This window comes from Rhinoraja longicauda, chromosome 36 (genome assembly GCF_053455715.1).
Source record: "Rhinoraja longicauda isolate Sanriku21f chromosome 36, sRhiLon1.1, whole genome shotgun sequence".
Classification (NCBI taxonomy): Eukaryota; Metazoa; Chordata; class Chondrichthyes; order Rajiformes; family Arhynchobatidae; genus Rhinoraja; species Rhinoraja longicauda.
The window spans coordinates 1,560,898-1,587,364 of record NC_135988.1 but is presented as its reverse complement, the minus strand read 5'-3'; the positions used below and the strand labels follow the sequence as shown (position 1 = coordinate 1,587,364).

At 53.4% G+C, this 26,467-nt stretch overlaps 1 protein-coding gene across 1 annotated transcript in view; it reads left to right on the top strand.

Moving 5' to 3' along the window:
- Nucleotides 1-12,270: 12,270 nt before the first annotated feature.
- Nucleotides 12,271-26,467, top strand: part of chmp7 (charged multivesicular body protein 7) — a 33,403-nt gene continuing 19,206 nt past the window's right edge. Inside the window, exons 1-4 of the mRNA XM_078428897.1 lie at nt 12,271-12,680; nt 17,370-17,541; nt 23,387-23,572; nt 26,273-26,406. Coding sequence (XP_078285023.1) covers nt 12,415-12,680; nt 17,370-17,541; nt 23,387-23,572; nt 26,273-26,406 — 758 coding nt within the window. The 5' untranslated portion in view covers nt 12,271-12,414. The remainder of the gene's footprint in view (nt 12,681-17,369; nt 17,542-23,386; nt 23,573-26,272; nt 26,407-26,467) is intronic.

Below are 26,467 nucleotides of genomic sequence, written 5' to 3'. Positions count from 1 at the left end.
TGTTGAGTAACACAATTGAAGTTGCTTTATTCTGGGCTATGATCACTAACTCTGGCGGGAGCCACAGTCACCCACTATATTACTGACTCTGGGCTGGCTACTAGTGTTCAGCTCCTGTGTATCACTGACTCTCAAACAGCTTCCAATTTGGTTGTGCAACTTTTTCCCCTGTAACAGAAAATGCCCGGAAAGGTCCTAAAGGGCAGGTAGAGCTGCTGGTTCACAGCACCTGAGACTCCTGACCGCAGATGCTGTCTTTGTGGAGTTTGCACATTCTCCCTGTGACCACATGGGTTTCCTCCATTTCCAATTTTCTCCCACATCCCAAAGACGTGCGGGTTTGTGGGTTAATTGGCCCTCTGTAAATTGCCCCGTGTGTCGGGAGTGGATGAGGACGTGGGATAACATCGAACAGGTGACCGATGGTCGTTGTGGACTCGGTGGGCCGAAGGGCCTGTTTCCAACCTGGATCACTGAACTAAAATGGTTCTATTATCCTTTCAAGATTCAAGATTCAAGATTCAAGATAGCTTTATTTGTCATCCAATATTGGACGAAATTCAGTCACCCACAGGCCAACAATAAAAGCATTAAATAGGCATTAAAATTACACAACCCCAAAAACACACAAAAAAAGAAACATTCATCAAAGAAACATCCATCACAGTGAGTCTCCTCCTCCAGTCCTCTCTCTCCTCACTGTGATGGAAGGCCACAATGTCTTTTCCCTTCTCCTGCTGTCCTCTCCCGCAGTCAGGTTGTTGTGGTTGCAGGCCACGCCGGACGGTCCGCAGCGGGCGCGAGCCTAAGGCGAGTCGCAGCCGCTCCCGCAGCCTCCGAAGACGGCCGGCTCCGCCGATGATAAGTCCGATCCGGGGCGGGCGAACACGCTGCTGCTGCCGCTGTTGCTGCACGTCGGGGTGGTCGTGGCTCCCGACATTGAAGCCCCCGCCCAGCAGAGAAATATCCCGCGGCATATTTTAGGCCGCGCCGGACGGTGAAATGTCCGCGACCCAAGCCCCGCGATCCGGGGCGGGCGAACACGCTGCCGCTGCCGGAGCTCCCGATGTCGGCATCCACGCGGCCCGAGCCTAAGGCGAGTCGCAGCCTCTTTCGCAGCCTCCGAAGACGGCCGGCTCCACTGATGGTAAGTCCGGTCCGCGGGCTCAGCGAACCAGAGCCCTGGAGGCCGCCAGCTCCAGGAGTTGGGCCGATGGTAGGCCGCAGCAGGAACGGAGGCAACACCCAGAAAACAAAGGTCAGGTCTCCGTTCGGAAGGGACACATATTTACAATTTTACAGTTCACCCCCTCCCCCCCACATACACACACAGTACACAAACACAAAAACACCACATCACAACTACAATTAAGACAAAAAACAACAAAAACACAAAGACAAATGGACCGCAGGTAAGCCGCAGCTGCTATGGCAGCGCCGCCATTTTGGATATATATTCAACACACATGTGAAAAGATTTCTCATTTGGTCTTCTTCTTTTGTATATTGTTTTAATTCCACAGTTACTGACTGAATAGAATGGTTTCATGTATTTTGATATACCTCTTAATCTTCACTGCTCTGACACCAGATTACAGATGATACCGAAATTGATGTTGCTGTGGACAATCTCAGGCTACAGAAAGATATTGCTTAATTAATACATTTTGCAGAGCAATAGAGGATAGAATTTAATCCTGATCAGAATCTAATGATGCTTTTTGTGAGGTCAAATAAGACTGGGATATACACAGAAATAGTCATCCCACAGGAAGTATTGAACAGAGGGATAGGGAGACAATTCCAAATATCCTTGGAAGTGGCCGTGCAGGTAAATAGCGTGGTACAACGCAGAAACAGGCCCTTCGATCCACATGCACTGATGCTATCCTACACACACTAGGGACAATATACAATCTTTGTCAAAGCCAATTAACCTACAAACCTGTACGTCTTTGGAGTGTGGAATGAAACCGAAGATCCCGGAGAAAACCCACGCAGGTCACGGGGAGAACGTACAAACTCCGTACAGACAGCACCCGTAGTCGGGATCTAACACAGGTCTCTGGCGCTGTAAGGCAGCAACTCTACCACAGCGCCACTGTGCTGCCTGATATATATTTCATATTTCATCATAATTCATCCATTGATGTAATGTCCTTCAGGTGAGACCTCAGCAGAGACTCTTAAGCTGCATGCATGACTTGCCCCTATTTCAAAAACTAATTATTGCACACCCTCTCTCAATCATCTCTCCAGCCATTCTACCGACTATTTCCTGGAAATGTATCCTTCCCCACCATCAAAATAATCCACTCTCCATAATTTCCTTCTGCAGTATTTCACATTGCATCTTCCATGTGTTTCCACATTTCACCAACTAGCATTAAAAAAACAGCTTTTCACCTGCCATTCCATGAATATTTGCACAGTCTGAAGACAGACTTGACCCAAAACGCCACCCATCCATGTTCTCCAGAGACATTACCTGATCTACCGAGCTACGCCAACACTTTGTGTCTTTTTTCGTAAACCAGCGTCTGCAGTTCCTTCCACGTATCTCTATCTGAGGATAACATCTCAGAGTTGATTATGGATTAGAGTTAGTTGCAGAGACGTACAGAACAAAACAGGCCTACAGCCCACCGAGTCCCCACCGACCAAGTTGCCATTCTGGACTGGTCTGCATTTGACCCATATCCCTCTAAACCCTTTCTATGCATATATGAGTATCTGTCCAAATGTCTGATAAAAGTTGTAACTATTTCTGCTACAATACCTTCCTCTGAAAGCTCATTCCAGATAAAGACTACCCCCTGAATGAGAAAGTTGCTCCCGAGGTCCTGGATGATTAGGTGAAAGATTTCCCTTTGAGATGAAAGAGTAGGAACAAACGGGGCTTCAGGAGATAGCAACAGGTTGTGAATGAGGAAGGTTCATGGCAAGTGGAAGATAATATGGCCATCCCCCTTGGCAGATAAAGGGGAAAGACAGAATATTTTTTCATGGTGTGAGATTGAAAGATGTACTGTCGTTGTATGCAGGATATTTTGTGTATTATATACACTTTGCCTCCCGGCGGGCCGTGGAGAAGCCGAGGCCAGAGCCTCAAGAGTCAGAGCCCGCAGCCAACAGGGTTGACGGGGCCTGCGGCTGCGGCCTGGGTCGGTGCCACGGTGACGACCCGGCAGTGATAGTGGAGAGGTCAGCGCAGCAGTCGATGATGGCGCCGACTGACGGACAAGGACGGATCAAGGAGTGAAGGCGCCGCTGCCGGAGGAAGGAACAAAGATGGACCCGGCTTGGGGGGACCGCCGTGAGGGATGGGGGGACGGGGGAGTACAAAGGGGGACCTGGCGCGGTCTTGTACACTTTGTAACTTTGTAAGCGCCCTTTTATGTAAGTGCTCTTATATCTTTCTGCAAACATTCAGACTATAATTGGAATAGCTTGCATCTTTCTCCTCAGGCACAATGGGATTACAATGACCAGATTACAGTAAAGGCTGGCCAGGTTTATTCTTGGGACAGTGGGATTGGTTGAAAATGTCTGTGTAGATTGGTGCCAGTTGTTCGGCAGAGAGCTTGAGAGTAGAGGGGGAAACATTGTCCAGTCCTGGAGATTTCCGGCTTTTCTGTTTTCTGAATAGCCTCTCCACCTCCGCAATTTCTATTGTTAAACTGGAGTCACTCTGTGAGGATGTGAGTAGGTTCTTCACACAGAGAGTGGTGAGTCTGTGGAATTCTCTGCCACAGAAGGTAGTTGAGGCCAGTTCATTGGCTATATTTAAGAGGGAGTAGATGTGGCCCTTTTTGCTAAAGGGATCAGGGGGTATGGAGAGAAGGCAGGTACAGGCTACTGAGCTGGATGATCAGCCATGATCATATTGAATGGCGGTGCAGGCTCGAAGGGCCGAATGGCCTACTCCTGCATCTATTTTCTATGTTTCTATGATGTGCAAATTGGTGATTGCAGAGGGGTGGGGGAGGAAAGGGCCAGTCTTTGCAAACTGTCGCCAGTCTCTGAGTAGGTGTGAATTGCTGCTTGAGGAGGAGTGGGTGAGGACGGATCCAGTCTTTGCAAACTGGAGTCAGTCTTTGAGTACCTGTGAAGTGGTGATTGGGGGTGGGGGGACGGAGGGGGTCCCAGGGTCATGTTTCTGTTTCTCAAACCTGCAGTAAAACTCGTTCAGGTCGTCGGTCAGCTGATGTCGATTTTCCTCTTGAACCTGGTGATTTCTTGCAAGCCCTTCCAAATTGAAGTAGAGTCATTAGCTGAGAACTTGTTCCTCAGCTTCTCAGAGTACCTTTCCTTGGCAGCTCTGATTCCTCTTCTCAGCTCTTCTCAGAATTCCACAGATTCACCACCCTCTAAAGAAATTCTTCATCTCCTTCCTAAAGGAACGTCCTTTAATTCTGAGGCTGTGACCTCTGGTCCAAGACTCTCCCACCAGTGGAAACATCCTCTCCGCATCCACTCTATCCAGGCCGCTCACTATTCGGTAAGTTTCAACGTGCTCCTGCTCCACCAATGCCGACTGCCCGGGCCGGGAGACGGGTTGCTATGCAACACCACCCCAGCAGCACCTCTCCTGCTCGGTCCCGGGGATTCCCAGTGATCAGCGGCCGTGTGGCACGAATCCTGAGACATCTCCTTCCAGCTCCCATCCCGGAGCAGAGGGGGTCGCTGCAGAGCCTGGTGAGGGCGTGTGAACGCGGTGACCTGGTCTGTGTAGTTCCAGCCTCAGCGCCAGCCAAGGGCACAGCAGGAAAGAGACAAGGCAACAAAAGCTTTTCACTGTACCTCGGTACACATGAACTAAAACTAAACTGAACTGAGTGTTTAATTGTCAGTGTGCAGATGCTGGTATATATCAAAGATAGACACAATGTGCTGGAGTGACTCGGGACCAGAAACGTCACCCAAACTTTTTCTCCAGAGATGCTGCCTGACCCGCTGAGTTACTCCAGCACTTTGAGTCTATCTTCTGTGTTTAATTGTCATATGTATAGACACCAGAACAATGAAATTCTTACTTGCAGCAGCACAACCAGTCTGTAACCACAGAACACATAGAAAATATATAATAAACTCCATTATTAGTGCAAATAAAAGCTCAAAGTCCTGAGTGCAAGCAAAGGCAGTCCATAGTTAGCAGTAGAGGTTAGTGTTGTGCAGTGTTCACGAGCCTGATGGTTGTGAGAAGTAGCTGTGCTTCAACAGTTCTGGAGGACACGGTTTTTGAGCTGCTGAACCTGCTTCTCATGGTCAGAGTGAGATTTTGTTTTTAGATTTAGAGATACAGCGCGGAAACAGGCCCTTCGGCCCACCGGGTCCGCGCCGCCCAGCGATCCCCGCACATTAACACTACACACTAGGAACAATTTTTACATTTGTCCAGCCAATTTACCTACATACCTGTAAGTCTATGGAGTGTGGGAGGAAACCGAAGATCTCGGAGAAAACCCACGCCGGTCACGGGGAGAACGTACAAACTCTGTACAGACAGCGCCCGTAGTCAGGATCGAACCTGAATCGCCGGCGTTGCATTCACTGTAAGGCAGCAACTCTACCGCTGCGCCACCGTGCCACCCACAGCATCGCCAGGGTGGTGTGGGTCTCTGATGACGCTGGCTGCCGTTATGAGGCAGCGCCTCCTGTAGATCCCTTCGATGGTGAGGAGGTCAGTACTGGTGATGGACCGGGCAGTGTCCACCACACCCTGTCATCTCCTTCATTCCTGGGTATTCGAGTTTAGCACTGGGCTGTGATGCAACCGGACTAGTCCTGGTCACTCCCCTTGGTCACTCCCCCTTGGTCACTCCCCCCTGGTCACTCCCCCCTGGTCACCCACCCCAGTCACCCACCCCAGTCACTGCCCCCTGGTCACTCACCCCAGTCACTCCCACCCCAGTCACCCACCCCTGGTCACTCACCCCTGGTTCATTATGTCTTTGTTCACCCTTCCCTGGTCACTCACCCTTGTTCACTATACCTTCGTTCACTAGGCCCTGGTTCGCTAGGCCCTGGCTCACTCCCCTTCCAGTGGGTTTGTGGGATTTTGTAGACAGTGTCTCTCTCTCTCTGTCCCAGTGCTGTAAGTAGTGAGCACTGTTGTGATATTGCTGGGACTACTTTGTGTATCCAAGAACTACTTTGTATGGCTGTGTATATAAGTGATGGGTGTGATTAGGCGGTCACTCTGGATCCAGGCGGCCTTGGAATAAACAGCCTGGAGTACAAGCTGCACCATGATAACATCTTAAACATGTGCACTCGTGGTCCGTCCAGAGTCACAACAAAGGTACAACAGGTACCGGACCACGAAGAACAACATGGTGGCAGCGGCTTGGTGTTTCGCCTAGGGAGGGAATGAAGCATGCCCGAGCAGAAAAGGTTAAAAAAAAAAAAAAAATTTTTAAAAAGCCCTGAAGGGAAACAAAACAAAAGAAAAGTTTCCAGCTCGGTACGGGACGTTTGGAGTGCATCCCGACAGGGCCAGTGTGAGTTGGTATAGTTACCTGCTCAGTAGTCGGCGCCGAGTTGCCGACGTGACGCTGCAAGCTGCTGGGGGAGGTGCGTGTAGGCCCACGTCGCGCCCCAGCACCTGTGTAGGCCCGAGATTAGAAGCCTGCGACTGCTTCGCGGGGGAGAGACCGGGAGACCCGACACACACGGAGATGTGCGGTGACCGGGGAAGACCGACACCCATGGAGGTGTGCGGCAACCGGAGGAGACCGGTAGACGCGACACCCACGGAGGTGTGCGGCGACCGGGGAAGACCGACACCCATGGAGGTGTGCGGCGACCGGGAGACCCGACACCCACGGAGGTGTGCGGTGACCGGAAAGACCGGGAGACCCAACACCCACGGAGGTGTGCGGTGACCGGGGAAGACCGACACCCACGGAGGTGTGCGGCGACCGGTGGAGACCGACACCCACGGAGGTGTGCGGCGACCGGGGAAGACCGACACCCACGGAGGTGTGCGGCGACCGGTGGAGACCGACACCCACGGAGGTGTGCGACGACCGGGAGAGCCCTGGAGGAGACGGGAGGGACCGACCACCCGCGGAGGTGTGCGGCGGCCGGGCACTAAATACTCACCCAGGCCCGTCGACCATAGAGTCGGGACGGCCCTGGGCCCGAGGCAGCGGCAGCGCGTTGGAATTGCGCGGCAGCTGCCGGGAGCACCTGTGGGCGGAGCCGGGGAGCACCTGTGGGCGGGGCCAGCGGCAGCGTGTTCGAAAAGTTGAGCGACAGCTGCCGGGGAGCACCTGTGGGCGGGGCCAGAGCGCACTGCAGCGGAGGCGCGATCGCACCGCGATTACAGCAGTGCCAGCCCAGCAGTGGGAGCCCAGCAGTGCCAGCCCAGCAGTGGGAGCCCAGCAGTGCCAACCCAGCAGTGGGAGCCCAGCAGTGCCAACCCAGCAGTGGAAGCCCAGCAGTGCCTGCCCAGCAGTGGGAGCCCAGCAGTGCCTGCCCAGCAGTGGGAGCCCAGCAGTGCCTGCCCAGCAGTGGCAGGCAAATCATGGTGGTGGAGCATCTAGAGCCTACACTACGTTTGATCTACACAGCACGTCTTCTTGAGGGGAAGATATGGAACAAAATGAATATTTTGTGTTTAATGACCTGTGTAGTGATCTGTGTAATGAAAGCTTAATGTATTATATTTGATGCTTTTGTATAAATGTATATATCTGTGGAGTGACCACACAGAGTGAGTGACCACACGGAGATGAGTGACCACACGGAGTGAGTGACCACACAGAGTGAGTGACCACACGGAGATGAGTGAAATTCCGCAGAGGAGTGACCACCATGATGGCAAAAAAAGCAATTGTGTTTAATTGTGTTTAGTTGTGCTATTGGTTTTGTTTGCAAAAAGCAATGGTGTTTTGGTTTTGTTTGTTAAAAATAATTTAGCCCTCGAATGGTAAAGAAAACAATTTTATATAAGACAAGGGGGATGTTGTAATATATAAGACAAGGGGGATGTTGTGATATTGCTGGGACTACTTTGTGTATCCAAGAACTACTTTGTATGGCTGTGTATATAAGTGATGGGTGTGATTAGGCGGTCACTCTGGATGCAGGTGGCCACGGAATAAACAGCCTGGAGTTGAGCTCCAGCAATGTAACCTTTTATACACGTGTACTTGTTGTCCGTCCAGAGTCACTAAAGGTACAACAGGTACCGGACCACGAAGTACAACAAGCACCCCACGTAATAGTGTGGTTTCCTCAATGCTGCTCCCTGGCGCTTAAACAAAGCCCTGGTGGCTGGCTGACCAGCTTCACTGACTGGTGAAGAGTAATCAAATAGATTGCCAGGAGTGGCCAGGTCAGAACAATGAAACCCCTCTCTCAGCTATTGCTCTAAATGGTGTGATACGGGGAATCACACTGATACAGTGTGGAAACAGGCCCTTCGACCCAACTTGCCCACACCGGCCAACATGTCCCAGCTACACAAGTCCCACCTGCCTGCTTTTGGTCCATAGCCCTCCAAACATGTCCTATCCATGTACCTGTCTAACTGTTTCTTAAACGTTGGGATTGTCCCAGCCTCAACTACCTCCTCTGGCAGCTTGTTCCATGCACCCACCACCCTCTGTGTGAAAAGTTACCCCTCAGATTCCAATAAATCTTTTCCCCTTCACCTTGAACCTATATCCTACGGTCCTCGATTCCCCTACTCTGGGCAAGAGAGTGTGTAACTACCCTATCTATTCCTCTCATCAGTTTATACACCTCTATAAGATCACCCCTCATCCTCCTGCGCTCCAAGGAATAGAGACCCAGCCTACTCAACCTCTCCCTATAGCTCAGACCCTTTAGTCCTGGCAACATCCTCATAAATCTTCTCTGAACCCTGTCAAGCTTGAAAATGTTTTTCTCATAACATGGTGCCCAGAACTGAACACAATACTCTAAATGCGGCCTACCCACGTCTTAGACAAGAACAACATGACCTCCCAACTTCCATACTAGTTGGAAGGCAAAAGGTGGGGAGGGAACAACAGAACACCTCCTGCACTACACGGACTTATATTTATAAAATTATGTTTTGCATTAATGTTTAACATTAATTACATAAATGTAATTTCTGTATAATTTATGTTTTGTTTTGTGGATTCACCTCCACCCCATTGGACTTTGTCTCTGACAGGCCTGGATGGAATGGATGTGGAGAGGATGTTTCCAACAGTTGGAGAGTCTAGGACCAGAGGTCATAACCTCAGAATTAAAGGACGACGTTCTTTTAGGAAGGGGATGATGAGAAATGTATTTAGTCAGAGGTGAAATTCATTGCCTCTGAAGGCTGTGGAGTCAAAGGACATTTTTAAGGTGGAGATTGACAAATTCTTGATTAGTATGGGTGTCGGAGGGTGATGGGCAGAAGGCAGCAGAATGGGGTTGAGATAGAAAGATAGATCAGCCATGATTGAATGGCAGAGGAGACTTGATGGGCTGAATGGCCTAATTCTACTCCTAAAACTGATGAACTGATGTGCTACAATGCTGAGAACTATATTGTGCACTCTGTACCTTCCTCTTTGCTCTACCTATTGTACTTGATTTTGACCAGATTGTATTTTTGTGTGGTATTGTGTGACCTGTTTGAACAGAGTGAAAAGCAAAGCCGGCGGTGCCCTCACTTGCAGTGCCCGCCCCGCCTCTCCGCGCCGCTCCATCAGCGCCAAGGATACTAGAGGAGCAAGATGAACTACTCCATCAGAGACACTTCTTTAATCAGAGGGTGGTAGAATCTGTGGAATTCAATGGATATTTTTAAGGCAGAGATAGATAGATTCTTGTATAGTTCAGATGCCAGGGGTTATGGGGAGAAGGCAGGAGAATGGGGTTGAGAGGGAGAGATAGATCAGCCATGATTGAATGGCGGAGTAGACTCGATGTGTGATGGGGTGAATGGTAAATTCTGCTCCAGAACCAGGAGCCACACAGTCTGAGAATAAAGGGGAGGTCATTTAAAACTGAGGTGAGAAGAAGCTTTTTCACCCAGAGAGTTGTGAATTTGTGGAATTCTCTGCCACAGAGGGCAGTGGAGGCCAATTCACTGGATGAATTTAAAAGAGAGTTGGATAGAGCTCTAGAGGCTAGTGGAATCAAGGGATATGGGGAGAAGGCAGGCAAGGGTTACTGATTGTGGATGATCAGCCATGATCACAGTGAATGGCGATGCTGGCTCAAAGGGCCGAATGGCCTCCTCCTGCACCTATTATCTATGTTTCTATGTTTCTAAAATCACGGATACTGAAGTGTAGTACGCAAGGGAGCGAAACGTCCGCCATTTTAGTAGGCAAAACCCGCCATTTGCTATGTCTCTCGCAGTGTAATCAGTGTTGTGGGGAACTGTATGTGTGATGATACCATTAAAATGCAGAAAATATCTCATCGATCAACTCACATTTTTTTGTTGTGTTTATTTTTTAATGTTTTCCCCGCTGCCTTAATTTCTCTGATTTTATTATTTCTCACTGTTTCTGCCCATTTCCCTCCCAAGATATTTTTTCATTCTATATTAGTGTAATAAAATGTAATGCATACATACCTACATTGATACAAAAGTGCTAGCTTTAGACATGAATAATGTACATTGCTACCATGGTTTAGTTTTGAATTTAACATATAATTGAGGGGGTCAATTAGTGCTGACCCTCACTTTTGTGAAAAATGAGTTACACACATTAACACGATCCTTACCCACTACCCTTCAACCTGTAAAAATTTCATATTTAAATTCAACCGATATGTTGGTCAAATAACATAGGTACCTTCTTGTTTTTTTTTGTGACTTATGGATTTTTCAAATGTGAATATCTCATAACGACACATTTGTGGGTTAGCACCAACCCCCTTCAATTTTAAATCATTCAAAAATGAACTTCATAAACAAGGATAACACTTTCTATTTCTGTCATTCATGGTAAGATTCACATCATTTTGTGTGCGAGATATACAGGGTTGCACTGTTTCGCATATCAGCTAACCAATGAAAAGATCAGGTCCTGATTTACACCAGCTCTTCACCTCCCCCCCCCCCCCCCCCCCCCCCCCCCCTTGTCTGAAGAAGGGTCCCAACCTGAAACATCACCCATCCTTTTTCTCCAATGATGCTGCCTGACCAGGTGATTTACTCCACTTCTGTGTCTATTTGAAATGGATTCATGCTTCTGCACCACGTCAGGCAGCTTTGGTCATTTTAGTGTCTGTCAAGGGTTTTTAACTAATCAATTCACCAATTCAAATTTTCTTGGCTCTAAGTATAAAGTTAAATTTGTTTTCAAATATATTGTGGATACAGTAGAGTTCTATTGTTTGCAAATGCCTAACCTCTGCTTCCATGACTTTTTAAAATGGATCAAAAAGTGATACAGCTCGTGGAGGTGAAATTAAAATTAACAGAGAAAGCAAAGAAGAAGTTTATTAAATATGTGTAGGAAAATAACTGCAGATGCTGGTTCAAATTGAAGGTAGACACAACAAGCTGGAGTAACTCAGCGGGTCAGGCAGCATCTCAGGAGAGAAGGAATGGGTGACGTTTCGGGTCAGTCTGAAGAAGGGTCTCAACCCGAAACGTCACCCATTCCTTCTCCCCAGAGATGCTGCCTGACCCGCTGAGTTACTCCAGCATTTTGTGTCTACCTTCACTTCATTAAATATGATGATCAATTGGCCTGATACACACAGAGTGGATCGGCCACGGGACTTTTCATCGCCCGGCACGGCTCGGCTCGGCCGCGGGACCTTCCATCTCCTTGCTGCGCGAGTCGGTCGCCTCGGTCGCCTCGGCAGAAGTCGAACTATCTGTCCATGGGAGAAGCATGGGGGAAGAGAGGAGAATTTTTCTTGCCTTCCATCAGGGTGAGGGGGGGTGTCTGGAGGAGTCACTGTGATGGATGTTTGTGTTAAAATTGTGTCTTTTACTCTGTACTGTCGTGCTGCGTGGCAAATGATTTTCGTTCAATTCATTTTGAATGACAATAAAGGTAATTCAGTGCAAATATTCAATCAGTGACATCCAAAGTGTAAAGATCACTTCAACAAATTGGTTAGAAATGTCAACTATCAACTTATCCAAGAAGTTGAACAAAAATAATTGTTTTTGCAAACATTTTATATTCGATGAAATGGCAGAGAGAGAGTTGTGAACACGGCCCCGACTGGCGCACACATCTGCTTACTAAAATGGCGCTGACGTCGCCATGGCGGGCTGCGGTTTGTGGTCCAGTGGGCCATCTGGCTCCTCTAGTATCTCTGGGCAGCGCCGCCCAGACAGCGGATAGGCCGCGGGCTGCAGACTCTCGGTCACTGGCACTGGCACTGGCACCGGCACTGGCACTGGCACCGGCAGCGCTGGGCCGTGACTCCAACTCCGGCAGTGAGGCCATGATGGCGGACGGGCCGCCGGAGCTGCCGCACCCGGACTGGGCGGACGAGCAGCGCATGGCCTTCCTGTTCTCGGCCTTCAAGCAGAGCCGCGATGTGGACAGCGCCGACTGGGACGGCAAGCTGGCCTTCTGGGGGCCGCTGGTGCTGCAGGCGGCCGCCCGGCGACAGCGGCTCCGCTTCACCCCGCGGGAGCTGGGCGGCTGGTTCCAACGTAACGGCACCGCGCCACTGGGCCTTGGCACTGTGTTACAGCACCTGGCCAGGTGAGGCTGACCCCCCCCCCACTGTGTTACAGCACCTGGCCAGGTGAGGCTGGACCCCCCCCCCACTGTGTTACAGCACCTGGCCAGGTGAGGCTGACCCCCCCCCCACTGTGTTACAGCACCTGGCCAGGTGAGGCTGACCCCCCCCACTGTGTTACAGCACCTGGCCAGGTGAGGCCGACCCCCCCCCACCCCACCCCACCGTGTTACAGCACCTGGCCAGGTGAGGCTGACCCCCCCCACTGTGTTACAGCACCTGGCCAGGTGAGGCTCACCCCCCCCCCCCCCCCCACCCCACCCCACCCCACCCCACCCCACCGTGTTACAGCACCTGGCCAGGTGAGGCTGACCCCCCCCACTGTGTTACAGCACCTGGCCAGGTGAGGCTGACCCCCCCCCCCACTGTGTTACAGCACCTGGCCAGGTGAGGCCGACCCCCCCCACTGTGTTACAGCACCTGGCCAGGTGAGGCCGACCCCCCCCACTGTGTTACAGCACCTGGCCAGGTGAGGCTGACCCCCCCCACTGTGTTACAGCACCTGGCCAGGTGAGGCTGACCCCCCCCCACTGTGTTACAGCACCTGGCCAGGTGAGGCTGACCCCCCCCCACTGTGTTACAGCACCTGGCCAGGTGAGGCTGACCCCCCCCCCCCACCGTGTTACAGCACCTGGCCAGGTGAGGCCGACCCCCCCCACTGTGTTACAGCACCTGGCCAGGTGAGGCCGACCCCCCCCACTGTGTTACAGCACCTGGCCAGGTGAGGCCGACCCCCCACCGTGTTACAGCACCTGGCCAGGTGAGGCTGACCCCCCCCACTGTGTTACAGCACCTGGCCAGGTGAGGCCGACCCCCCCCACTGATTTACAGCACCTGGCCAGGTGAGGCCGACCCCCCCCCCCACCCCACCGTGTTACAGCACCTGGCCAGGTGAGGCTGACCCCCCACTGTGTTACAGCACCTGGCCAGGTGAGGCCGACCCCCCCCACTGTGTTACAGCACCTGGCCAGGTGAGGCCGACCCACCCCCGCACCCCCACCGTGTTACAGCACCTGGCCAGGTGAGGCTGACCCCCCCCACTGTGTTACAGCACCTGGCCAGGTGAGGCCGACCCCCCACTGTGTTACAGCACCTGGCCAGGTGAGGCCGACCCCCCACTGTGTTACAGCACCTGGCCAGGTGAGGCTGACCACCCCCACTGTGTTACAGCACCTGGCCAGGTGAGGCCGACCCACCCCCGCACCCCCACCGTGTTACAGCACCTGGCCAGGTGAGGCTGACCCCCCACTATGTTACAGCACCTGGCCAGGTGAGGCCGACCCACCCCCTCACCCTGACCCTCACCCACCCCCTGACCCTCACCCAACCCACCCCCACTGTGTTACAGCACCTGGCCAGGTGAGGCTGACCCCCCACTGTGTTACAGCACCTGGCCAGGTGAGGCTGACCCCCCCACCGTGTTACAGCACCTGGCCAGGTGAGGCTGACCCCCCCCACCGTGTTACAGCACCTGGCCAGGTGAGGCCGACCCACCCCCTCACCCTGACCCTCACCCACCCCCTGACCCTCACCCAACCCACCCCCACTGTGTTACAGCACCTGGCCAGGTGAGGCTGACCCCCCACTGTGTTACAGCACCTGGCCAGGTGAGGCCGACCCCCCACTGTGTTACAGCACCTGGCCAGGTGAGGCCGACCCCCCACTGTGTTACAGCACCTGGCCAGGTGAGGCCGACCCACCCCCGCACCCCCACCGTGTTACAGCACCTGGCCAGGTGAGGCTGACCCCACATCACCCCCACCCTGACACTCACCCACCCCCTGACCCTCACCCAACCCACCTCCACCGTGTTACAACACCTGACCAGGTGAGGCTGACCCCACATCACCCCCACCCTGACCCTCACCCAACCGCACCCCCACCGTGTTACAACACCTGGCCAGGTGAGGCTGACCCCCCACTGTGTTACAGCACCTGGCCAGGTGAGGCTGACCCCACATCACCCCCACCCTGACCCTCACCCACCCCCTGACCCTCACCCACCCCCTGACCCTCACCCAACCCACCTCCACCTCCACCGTGTTACAGCACCTGGCCAGGTGAGGCCGACCCCCCACTGTGTTACAGCACCTGGCCAGTTGAGGCCGACCCCCCACTGTGTTACAGCACCTGGCCAGGTGAGGCCGACCCACCCCCTCACCCCCACCGTGTTACAGCACCTGGCCAGGTGAGGCCGACCCCCCACTGTGTTACAGCACCTGGCCAGGTGAGGCTGACCCCACATCACCCCCACCCTGACCCTCACCCACCCCCTGATCCTCACCCAACCCACCTCCACCTCCACCGTGTTACAGCACCTGGCCAGGTGAGGCTGACCCCACATCACCCCCACCCTGACACTCACCCACCCGCACCCCCACCGTGTTACAGCACCTGGCCAGGTGAGGCCGACCCCCCACTGTGTTACAGCACCTGGCCAGGTGAGGCCGACCCACCCCCTCACCCCCACCATGTTACAGCATCTGGCCAGATGAGGCCGACCCTCACCCCCTCCCTGACCCACCCCCACCGTGTTACAGCACCTGGCCAGGTGAGGCCGACCCCCCCCCCTCACCCTGACCCCCACCTGCACCCTCACCCTGACCCACCTCCACCGTGTTACAGCACCTGGCCAGGTGAGGCCGACCCACCCCCTCACCCTCACCCCCACCCCCACCGTGTTACAGCACCTGGCCAGGTGAGGCCCACCCTCACCCCCACCGTGTTACAGCACCTGGCCAGGTGAGGCCGACCCCCCCTCACCCTGACCCCCACCTGCACCCTGACCCACCCCCACCCCCACCGTGTTACAGCACCTGGCCAGGTGAGGCCGACCCACCCCCTCACCCTCACCCCCACCGTGTTACAGCACCTGGCCAGGTGAGGCCGACCCTCATCCTCACCCCACCCTCACACCCACCACCCTGACCCTCACCCACCACCCTCACCCACCCCCACCGTGTTACAGCACCTGGCCAGGTGAGGCTGACCCCACATCACCCCCACCTGCACCCTCACCCTGACCCCCACCTGCACCCTCACCCTGACCCCCACCCCCACCGTGTTACAGCACCTGGCCAGGTGAGGCCGACCCTCACCCCCACCCTGACCCTCACCCCCACCCTGACCCTCACCCCCACCCTGACCCTCACCCACCCCACCTCCACCGTGTTACAACACCTGGCCAGGTGAGGCCAACCCCCCCACTGTGTTACAGCACCTGGCCAGGTGAGGACGACCCCCCACCCTGACCCCCACCCTCACCTCCACCGTGTTACAGCACCTGGCCAGGTGAGGCCGACTCACCCCCACCCTCACCTCACCCCCACCGTGTTACAGCACCTGGCCAGGTGAGGCCGACCCTCACCCTGACCCACCCCACCCTCACCTCCACCGTGTTACAGCACCTGGCCAGGTGAGGCCGACCCTCACCCTGACCCACCCTCACCCTGACCCTGACCCACCCTCACCTCCACCGTGTTACAGCACCTAGCCAGGTGAAGCCGACCCTGACCCTCACCCCCACCCTGACCCTCACCCCCCCCGCACCCCCACCGTGTTACAGTACCTGGCCAGGTGAGGCCAACCCTGACCCATCCCCACCCTGACCCTCACCTTCACCCTGACCCACCCCCACCGTGTTACAGCACCTGGCCAGGTGAGGCCGACCCCCCCTCATCCTGACCCACCCTCACCGTGTTACAGCACCTGGCCAAGTGAGGCCGACCCCCCCTCACCCTGACCCGCACACCCACCCTCACCCTGATTCATAGACACCCACCCTCACCCACCCCCACCATGTTACAGCACCTGGCCAGGTGAGGCTGACCTCACCCTGACCCGCACACCCACCCTCACCCTGATTCACAGACACCCACCCTCACCCACCCCCACCATGTTACAGCACCTGGCCAAGTGAGGCTGACCCTCACAGCCCTCACCCCCCACCCTGACCGATCCTCACCCGTCTCCCCCACCACCTCCATCCTTGCCCTCGCCCTCACCTCCCCCCCCACCCTCACCTCCACCCCCACCCTCACCTCCACCCCCACCATCGCCTCCACCCCTGGGGTCAGACCCTGATCTTCACCCTCCAACCCACATTTCCGCTCAGGGCCCACACCCTGACCTCTGGCCTAATCTCTGACCCCTGACCTACGACTCCAGACCCTGACCGCCCGCCCCTGGGCTCAGGCCCGACCCTCACCGCCGCCCCTCACCCTGACCTCCCTGACCCTCACCTCGTCCCCCGGCCCACACCTCAACCCCAGGCCCTCACCCTAACCTCTGCCCCTGAGTCAGGCCACAACTCTAACCTCGCAGGACGGACCCTGCCCTTGCTTCCGTCTGACTGCCCCAAGGTCACGTTGGGGTCAAACCCTTCCACCCCCCCCCCTCTTCAGACATCCCAACCCTTTTCCCCTCTACCTCCCTCCCCTGTCTCTCTTGCTCCCCCTCCCCCGTCTCTGTCTTGCTCCTGCCCCTGTGTCCTTGCCCTCCTGTAACGTCACACTTTGCCCATCCCTGCACCCAGTGCCACCCCACAGCCCCCAGCCCTCTCTCTGTCCAGCCCCCCCGACTCTCCCACTCCTGTAGTTCTCTGCCCGTCTGGAGCTGGCTAACCTTCAGCCAGTCTGCGTTTCTCTGCTCAGGCGAGGGGTCATTCAGACGGAGTCGAGCTTTGCTGCGAGCGTGGAGACTGGCTGGCTGGCGCGGGGAGTGTGGCTGCTGCTGGTCAAGCCCCTGAGGTGGACCCTTGCCTCCATCCTGGGAACTGATACCATCTCGCCCGATGAATCGTTCATTATTGTTGACCACATTAAGGTGAGAGAACGCTGCCATGGGTGTTTAATTGACATTCTTGTGTAGAACGGAACTGCAAATGCTGGTTTCAACCGAAGATAGACAAAATGCTGGAGTAACTCAGCAGGACAGGCAGCATCTCTGGAGAGAAGGAATGGGTGACGTTTTAGATGTCTGAAGAAGGGTCTCAACCTTCACAATGACATTCTTACTGGCTAAAGCATAAAGGGTCTGTATCATCATATCATATCATATCATATATATACAGCCGGAAATAGGCCTTTTCGGCCCTCCAAGTCCGTGCCGCCCAGTGATCCCCGTACATTAACACTATCCTACACCCACTAGGGACAATTTTTACATTTACCCGCCAATTAACCTACATACCTGTACGTCTTTGGAGTGTGGGAGGAAACCGAAGATCTCGGAGAAAACCCACGCAGGTCACGGGGAGAACGTACAAACTCCTTACAGTGCAGCACCCGTAGTCAGGATCGAACCTGAGTCTCCGGCGCTGCATTCGCTATAAAGCAGCAACTCTACCGCTGTGCCACCGTGCCACCCAAATGTAATGGCAATACATGCATAATGTAATAAATTAGTAACCGTAATACTAGTAACTACAACAGTCAATACAATACAATATATCTTTATTGTCATTGTACAGATTGGGAATGCGCCTCCCATTCGATGTAATAATTTAATTAGCTAGTCAGTATTAATTTAAACAACCCAATGAAACAAATTGTAAGAGTTTTAAAACAGAATAAAGTGCAAGTAGATCTGTGCCGGATCGCTGTGCGATGTGACCATCCGGCTCAGCAGGACCGGTTCATAGCAGCTATGGCCCTGGGGATGAAGCTGTTCCTGAGTCTGGAGGTGCGGACGTAGAAGGCCTTGTATCGTCTGCCTGATGGAAGGAGTTCGAACAGACTTTTGCAGGGTTGTGAAGAGTCTTCGTGGATGCTGGTGGTTTTTCTGAGGTATCGTGTGTTGTAGATGCCCTCCAAGGCTGGTAGCTGTGTTCCGATGGTCCTCTGAGCTCTGCAACCAAAGGCAGGTCATGGAAGGTCACGTTGTTGAGGTAGGTGCTGTGTAGTAGAAACTGGGAACTACAGATGCTGATTTACCAAACAAAGGCACAAAATACCGGAGTAACTCAGCCAGTCAAGCAGCGTCTTCAGACTGAAGAAGCATCCCACCCTGAAACATCATCCATCTGTGTTCTTCAGGAATGCTGCCTGACCTTCGTTGCTCCAGCACTTTGTGTCTTTCTATAGTGTTGTGCAGTGTTCAAGAGCTTGATGGTTCTCAAGAAGAAACTCTTTCTGAACCTGGAGGCCACTGTTTTCAGGTTCCTGTACCTTCTACACAAAGGCAGGAGTGAGAAGAGAGCATGTCCGTGGTGGTGTGGGTCTTTGATGATGCTGGCTGCCTTTTTGAGGCAGCAAAGATCCTGTACATCCCTTTGGTGGTGGAGGGGTCAGTACCTGTGATGGACCGGGCAGTGTCCACCACTCTCTGTAATCTCCTTTGATAATTAAATATATTCCACGGTATCAACTATGATGGAACCTGGAGCTCTCCCAATAATGTAGTTTAATTTGTATTAATATTGGTTCATTACTGTCAAATGTTCCAAAATATAGTGAAGAACTTGAGTTCTATGCAAGGAAAAACATCAAAACCATGCATACGTACATGAGAGAAGTACCTGAGCGCAAAGAGAAAGGAAACTGCAGAATGTGGTGCCACAGCTCCAGAGAAAGTGCAGATTAAAAAAAGGTGTCACTGCTGCAATGAGTTTGATTGGAAGATTGGAAATACATCCCTAGCTTATGGAAGGACTGTTCAGTAGTCTGATAACAGTTTACAATTACAGTTTAGTTTATTGTCACGTGTATTGAGGTACGGTGAAAAAGCTTTTGTTGCGTGCTATCCAGTCAGCAGAAAGACAATACATGATTACCATGGAGCCACTTACAGTGTATAGATATATATGATGAAGAAGGGTCTCGACCCGAAACGTCACCCATTCCTTCTCTCCAGAGATGCTGCCTGTCCCGCTGAGTTACTCCAGCTTTTTGTGTCTATAAGGGAATAACGTTTCGTGTAAGGTAAAGCCAACAAAGTCCGATCAGGGATAGTCCGAGGGTCACCAATGAGGTAGATAATAGTTCAGCACTGTTCTCTGGTTGTATTAGGATGATTCAGTTGCCTGATAACAGTTGGGAAGAAACTGTCCTTGAATCTGGAGGTGTGCGTTTTCACACTTTTGCCTGATGGGAGAGAGGGGAAGAGGGAGTGGCCAGGGTACATCTCGTCCTTGATTATGCTGCTGGCCTTGCCGAGGCAGCATGTGGTATAAATGGAGTCAATGGAAGAGACGTCGGTTTGTGTGATGGTCTGGGCTGCGTCCACACTTCATTGCAATTTCTTGCGGTCTTGGATGGAGCTGTTCCCAAACCAAGCTGCGATGCATCCCGATAAAATGCTTTCTATGGTGCATCTGCAGAAGTTGATGAGAGTTGTTGGGGACATGCCAAACTTCCTAAGCCTTCTGAGGAAATAGAGGCATTTGTGTGCTTTCTTAGCCATTGCTTCAATATGGGTGGTCCAGGAGAAGTTGTTGGTGATATTGAATCCTGGGCATTTGAAGTTTTCATCCATCTCTACTTCAGCGCCATCAATGCAAACTGGGGTCTGTGCACCGACCGCTTTGCTTCCTGACATCAATCACTGTCTCCTTTGTCTTGCTGACATTGAGTGAAAGGTTGTTGTCTTGACACCAGGACACGTGGTTCTCAACTTCCTGTTCTCCGTCTCATCATTATTTAATATCCGGCCCACAACGGTGGTGTTCACGAATTTGACAATGGAATGAGATTTGTACATGGCTGCACTGTTGTGGTTGAACAAGGAAGGGGGCTGAGAACGCAGCCTTGTGGAGCACCAGTGTAGAGGATGATTTGTCCCCTATCCTCACTGATTGGGGTCTGTTAGTCAGGTAGTCGAGGATCCAGTTGCAGAGATGAGTGTTGACACCAAGTCCTGCCAGTTTGGTGATGAGCTTGGATGGTGTAATGGTATTAAATGCAGAGCTATGGTCTATGAATAGGAGTCTGACATAGGTGTCTCTCTTATCCAGGTGTTCCAGGGATGAGTGTAGGGCCAAGGCGATGATATTGGCTGTGGACCTGTCGTGGCGGTAGGTGAACTGCAGTCGGTCAAGGCCACTGGGTAGACTGGATTTAATGCGTTCATGTCAAGCCTCTCAAAACATTTCACGATGGTGGATGTCAAGGCTACTGGACGGTAGTCATTTTGGCATGAGGTCTTGCTTTTCTTTGGCACTGGGATGATAGTCGTCTTTTTGAAACAGGTGAACCTCAGAACAGAGTAGTGAGCGATTAAAGATGTCCACGAATACTCCCACTAGCTGGTCTGCACAGCTACTAAGGACATCGCCAGGAGCTCCGTCTGGGCCAGTTGCTTTTCGTGGGTTTACTGTCAGGAAGGCGGACAGCGGGGGAGAAGCTGTTTCTGGGTCTGGTGGTACGTGCTGACCAGGTTTTGTATCTCCTGCCCGATGGGAGTGACTGGTAAAACTGTGGCTGCTTTCCTGAGACAGCCTGAAGTGTGGATGGAGTCGCATTCCGGGAGGCTGGTTTGAGTAAAGTACTGCACTACATCCACAACTCTGCAATTTCTTGTGGTCGTGTGCAGAGCAATGGCCAAATAAAATGGACCGTTGTGGGCTCCAGCTTTCCTTGATCATCGTTGCTGGCTTTCATTTGGTCTTTTCATACCTTTCCTTCCTTTGTACCTTTTCATACCATTAGTTTGCCTCTCCCCTGACTCTCAGTCTGAAGTAGGGTCTTGTCACAAAACATCACCTATTCCTTTTCTCCAGAGATGCTGTCTGACCTGCTGAGTTACTCCAGCATTTTGTGTCTATCTTCGATGTAAGCCAGCATCTACAGTTCTTTCCGACACACTTAAGTTGTGATACATCCCAATAGGATGCTTTCTATAGGGCATCTATAGAAATTGTAGAGGCTAATTGGAGGTATGCCAAATGTCTTGAGTCTTTTGAGTCGAGGTGTTGCTGGGTTTTATTGGCCTTGGCGTCAATGTGGTTGGACCAGAACAAATTGATGATATTTACACCTAGGAACTTGATGCTCCAGATCATCTCTGCCTCGGCACCATTGATGGTGATCGGAGCAAGTACTCCACTTCACTTCCTGAAGTAATAACCAGCTCCTTCATCTTACAGGGGGGGGGTTGTTGTCCTGACACCATGTCACTAAGTTCTCTATCTCCTTCCTGTACTTGGCCTCATCTTGTTCGAGATCCGGCCCACCACATCTGCAAACTTGTAGATGGAGATACACACAAAAAGCTGGAGTAACTCAGCGGGACAGGCAGCATCTCTGGAGAGAAGGAATGGGTGACATTTCGGGTCGAAACCCTTCTTCAGAAGAACTTCCTGAAGTAATAACTAGCTCCTTCATCTTGCAGATACTGAAGGGAGGGGGGTTGTTGTCCTGACACCTGTTCCTTATCTCCAGCGATGCTGTCTGTCCCGCTGAGTTACTCCAGCTTTTTGTGTCTATCTTTTGTTTAAACCAGCATCTGCAATTTCTTCCTTCACAACTTGTAGATGTAGTTGGAGCAAGTTGGCCGCACAGCTGTGAGTGCATGAGGCATGTAGTAAGCGCTGAGAACACATCCTTGTGGGGCACAGGTCTTGAGAGTTTTCAGGGGGAATAATTAATGTTGGTAATTTGTAACGATGACTATCGTGTGACTGCACAGCCAGAGATGTAGTAGCAGACTTGTTGTCTGCCCTCTTTGTCCACATTCCACCGCACTCCAAGCCTGTGCAACCACATTCTGCTCTGACTCCATGCTGATGCATGAACCCCGCAATAAGTATGTGTGAGGTGACGGCCACAGACAGCACTGGGGGCAAAGCTGGCCTGCAGAGGGACTCCCTCACCTCCTGCCCCCACCTGGCACATCTGTGGGTTCAGGTGCAACACACAAAGTGCTGGAATAACTCAGTGAGTCAGGCAGCATCCCAGGAGAGGTGATGTTTTGAGTCGGGACCCTTCTACAGACTAATTATTGTTGTGTGGAGAGAGCTGGGTGGTGAGCAAGGGGCAGTCCGCCCCCGGTCTGGCTGTGGATCTTGCACTGCCTCTGCCCATTGCCCCCACCATCTCCCCAACCCCCACACTGCCCCCTGCCCCCACCATCTCCCCAGCCCCCACACTGCCCCCTGCCCATTGCCCCCATCATCTCCCACACTGCCCCGTGCCCATTGCCCCTACCATCTCCCCAGCCCCCACACTGCCCTCTGCCCATTGCCCCCACCATCTCCCCATCCCCCACACTGCTCCCTGCCCCCTGCCCATTGCCCCCTGCCCATTGCCCCCTGCCCATTGCCCCCTGCCCATTGCCCCCTGCCCATTGCCCCCTGCCCATTGCCCCCTGCCCATTGCCCCCTGCCCATTGCCCCCTGCCCATTGCCCCCTGCCCATTGCCCCCTGCCCATTGCCCCCTGCCCATTGCCCCCTGCCCATTGCCCCCTGCCCATTGCCCCCTGCCCATTGCCCCCTGCCCATTGCCCCCTGCCCATTGCCCCCTGCCCATTGCCCCCTGCCCATTGCCCCCTGCCCATTGCCCCCTGCCTATTGCCCCCTGCCCATTGCCCCCACCATCTCCCCAGGCCCCACACTGCCCTGCCCATTGCCCCCACCATCTCCCCAGCCCCCACACTGCTCTCTGCCCCCCGCCCATTGCCCCACCATCTCCCCCGCCCCCACACTGACCTGCTGCCCTCTGCCCCGTTCTCCAGGACAAGGCGGCTGAGGTTCTGCGGCTGTGCCAGCGTTCCCTCGACGCGTTGTACCCGGTGGCGGCCCTGTCGGCGCTGCAGCAGGAGTGTCGGGGGGTGTGCGAGGACGAGAAGACCTTCTGCCTGTGCCTGGTGCAGCTCCAGAAGGACAAGAAAGTGGCGGTGGCTGAACTTGACGGGGACAGGGTAAGGGCAGGGGGGGAGGGCATTCGGGGTGTGGGCGCTGGCATCGTGGGCGCTGGAGGATGTGTGGGCGCTGGAGGATGTGTGGGCGCTGGAGGGTGTGTGGGCGCTGGAGGGTGTGTGGGCGCTGGAGGGTGTGTGGGCGCTGGAGGGTGTGTGGGCGCTGGAGGGTGTGTGGGCGCTGGAGGGTGTGTGGGCGCTGGAGGGTGTGTGGGCGCTGGAGGATGCGTGGGCGCTGGAGGATGCGTGGGCGCTGGAGGATGCGTGGGCGCTGGAGGATGTGGGCGCTGGAGGATGTGTGGGCGCTGGAGGGTGCTTGCTGGAGGGTGGGCGGGCACTCGGGGTGTGGGCACTGGAGGGTGCACGGGGGCACTGGAGGGTGCGCAGGGTGCTGGAGGGTGGGCGGGCACGGGGTGTGGGCGCTGGAGGGTGCGCAGGGTGCTGGAGGGTGGGCGGGCACTCGGGGTGTGGGCACTGGAGGGAGGGCGCTGGACAGGGTGGCCACTCAAGTGTGCATCTGCTGGGCTGTGCCCACACTGGGCCCACCAGGGCAGCAGGTCAGTACTTTCACATTGCTATATACTCTTCATCTGAACCCTGCTTATCTTGAATTAATAAACTATTCCCAGTGACAGCCTGCTTCACAAACATCCTTTAAAGGAAGGAATTTGCCTTCCTTATCCAGTCAGATCCAGCAGTGTGGTGGACTCCAGCCTCCTCCTTCACGGGTAATTAGGGATGGTCAATAAAATCTGTCATTATCAGTAATATCTGCACTGTGTGAGCAGATAAACAATATTACACCTACTCTGCGTGTCTGTCCCATGCTAAAACAAGCTCAAACTCTTGCTCAACGTGTGATGAGATCCAAATATGTCATCCTCCCCTCCCTGCCTGTATGCGATCACTCAGCAGGCTCTGTCCTCCCTCCTCTCTTCCAGCTTTCTCCCTCCACCCCCCACAATCACTGAAGAAGAGTCCCAACCCGAAACGTCACCTATCCATGTTCTCCAGAGATGCTGCCTGACCTGCTGAATTACTCCAACACCCTGAAACGTCACCTATCCACGTTCTCCATAGATGCTGCCTGAGCCGCTGAGTTACTCCAGCGCTTCGTGACTTTTTTTTCTGATCCAAGCGTGGGACTGATTACTTGTTACTTTGTTCCAAATCATTCAGCACGGAAACGGGCCCTTCAGCCCAACTTTCCCATGCTGACCAGGCTGTCCCATCTACACTAGTTCCACATCTACATTTGGCCCATATCCCTCTAAACCTTTCCTGTCCATGTACCTGTCCAGATGTCTTTTAAATGTGATTGTAGTACCTGCCTCGGCCACCTCCCCTGGCAGCTCATTCCATATACCCACCACCTTGGGAAAATGTTGCCCCTCAGGTTCCTATTAAATCTTTACCTTCTCGCCTTAAACCTTTCCTCTGGTTCTTGATTCCTCTCCTCCAGGTGAAGGACTGTGTGCATCTACTCGCCTTAAAATCTTATACACCTCAACCTTCTGAGCTCCATGGAATTAAGTCCAAGCCTGCCTAACTTCTCCCTACAGCTCGGGCACTCGAGTCCCGGAAACATCCTTGTCGATCTTGTCTGTACCCTTTCCAGCTTAACAACATCTTTACTATAGCAGAATGGCCAAAACGGAACACAATACTCCAAATGTGGCCTCACCAACATCTTGTACAACTGGAACATAACATCCTAACATCTATACTCAATACCCTGACTGATGAAGGCCAATGTGCAGAAAGCCTTCTTGACCACTCTACCCACCTGTGACACCACTTTCATGAAACCTAGTACCTGCATTCCTAGATCGCTCTGCTCTACAACACTCCCTGGGGCCCTGCCATTCACTGTAAAGGTCTTGTCCTGGTTTGACTTATCTGTGTTAAATTCCATTAACTATTCCACAAAGCCTCCCTTGCCAGGTGATCAAGATCCTGCTGTAATTTTTGATCAATACCACCCACTTTAGTGTCATCTACAAACGTACCAATAATGCCTTGTACGTTCTCATCCAAATCATTGACAACAGCAATGGGGCCCAGCAACAGATCCACGCGGCACACCACTAGTGACAAGCCTCAATTCCCAAAAACACCCTTCCACCCTCTACTTCCTTCAATTAAGCCAATTTTCTATCCAAGGTAGACACTAAATGCTGGAGCAACTCAGCGGGTCAGGCAGCATCCCTGGAGAGAAGGACTTTGTCCCGCCCCCTCCCCTGACATCAGTCTGAAGAAGGGTCTCAACCCAAAACGTCACCCATTCCTTCTCTCCAGGGATGCTGCCTGACCCGCTGAGTTGCTCCAGCATTTTGTGTCTATCAACGTGGACATGGTAGATATAAATCCTCCAACACATCCAATCCCCCCTGTAGTCTCCCAGAGGGAGTTTCTAGAGCAGGGACAGTGTGTGTTGGAAGCAGAGTATACCATGCCTGACCCTCTCCCTTTCATGTGCTCCCAGTGCCCCTCCATGAACACAGCATTCCCTGCACTTCCACCAAACATCCCAGGGTAAATTGCACTCGGGTGGGTATGGTTTCACCGGAGATCGTCTGCCCAGAGGTTGGTGTAAGCTGGGTTTGATGTCTCGCCTGGTATGACAGCGTGCAGGTCAGACCGGTTTGCTGGCAGTGGCTGTGGTGGTGCCCTCTCAACCTCTCTCTTTCCTCTGGCGTGCAGATTGTGAAGCTTGCCCACCCTGGCAGCAACAAGCCTGTGGTGGTGACGGAGGTGGACGTTGGCGTGTACCACCTGATGAACTGTGAGAAGATGATGTCACAGAAGGCCGAGACACTGTCGCAAGAGGCTGACGGGTACGGCAGGACCACTCCACTATCGCCCGCTCTGCTGCTCCGTCAGTGTTTGTGTTTCCAC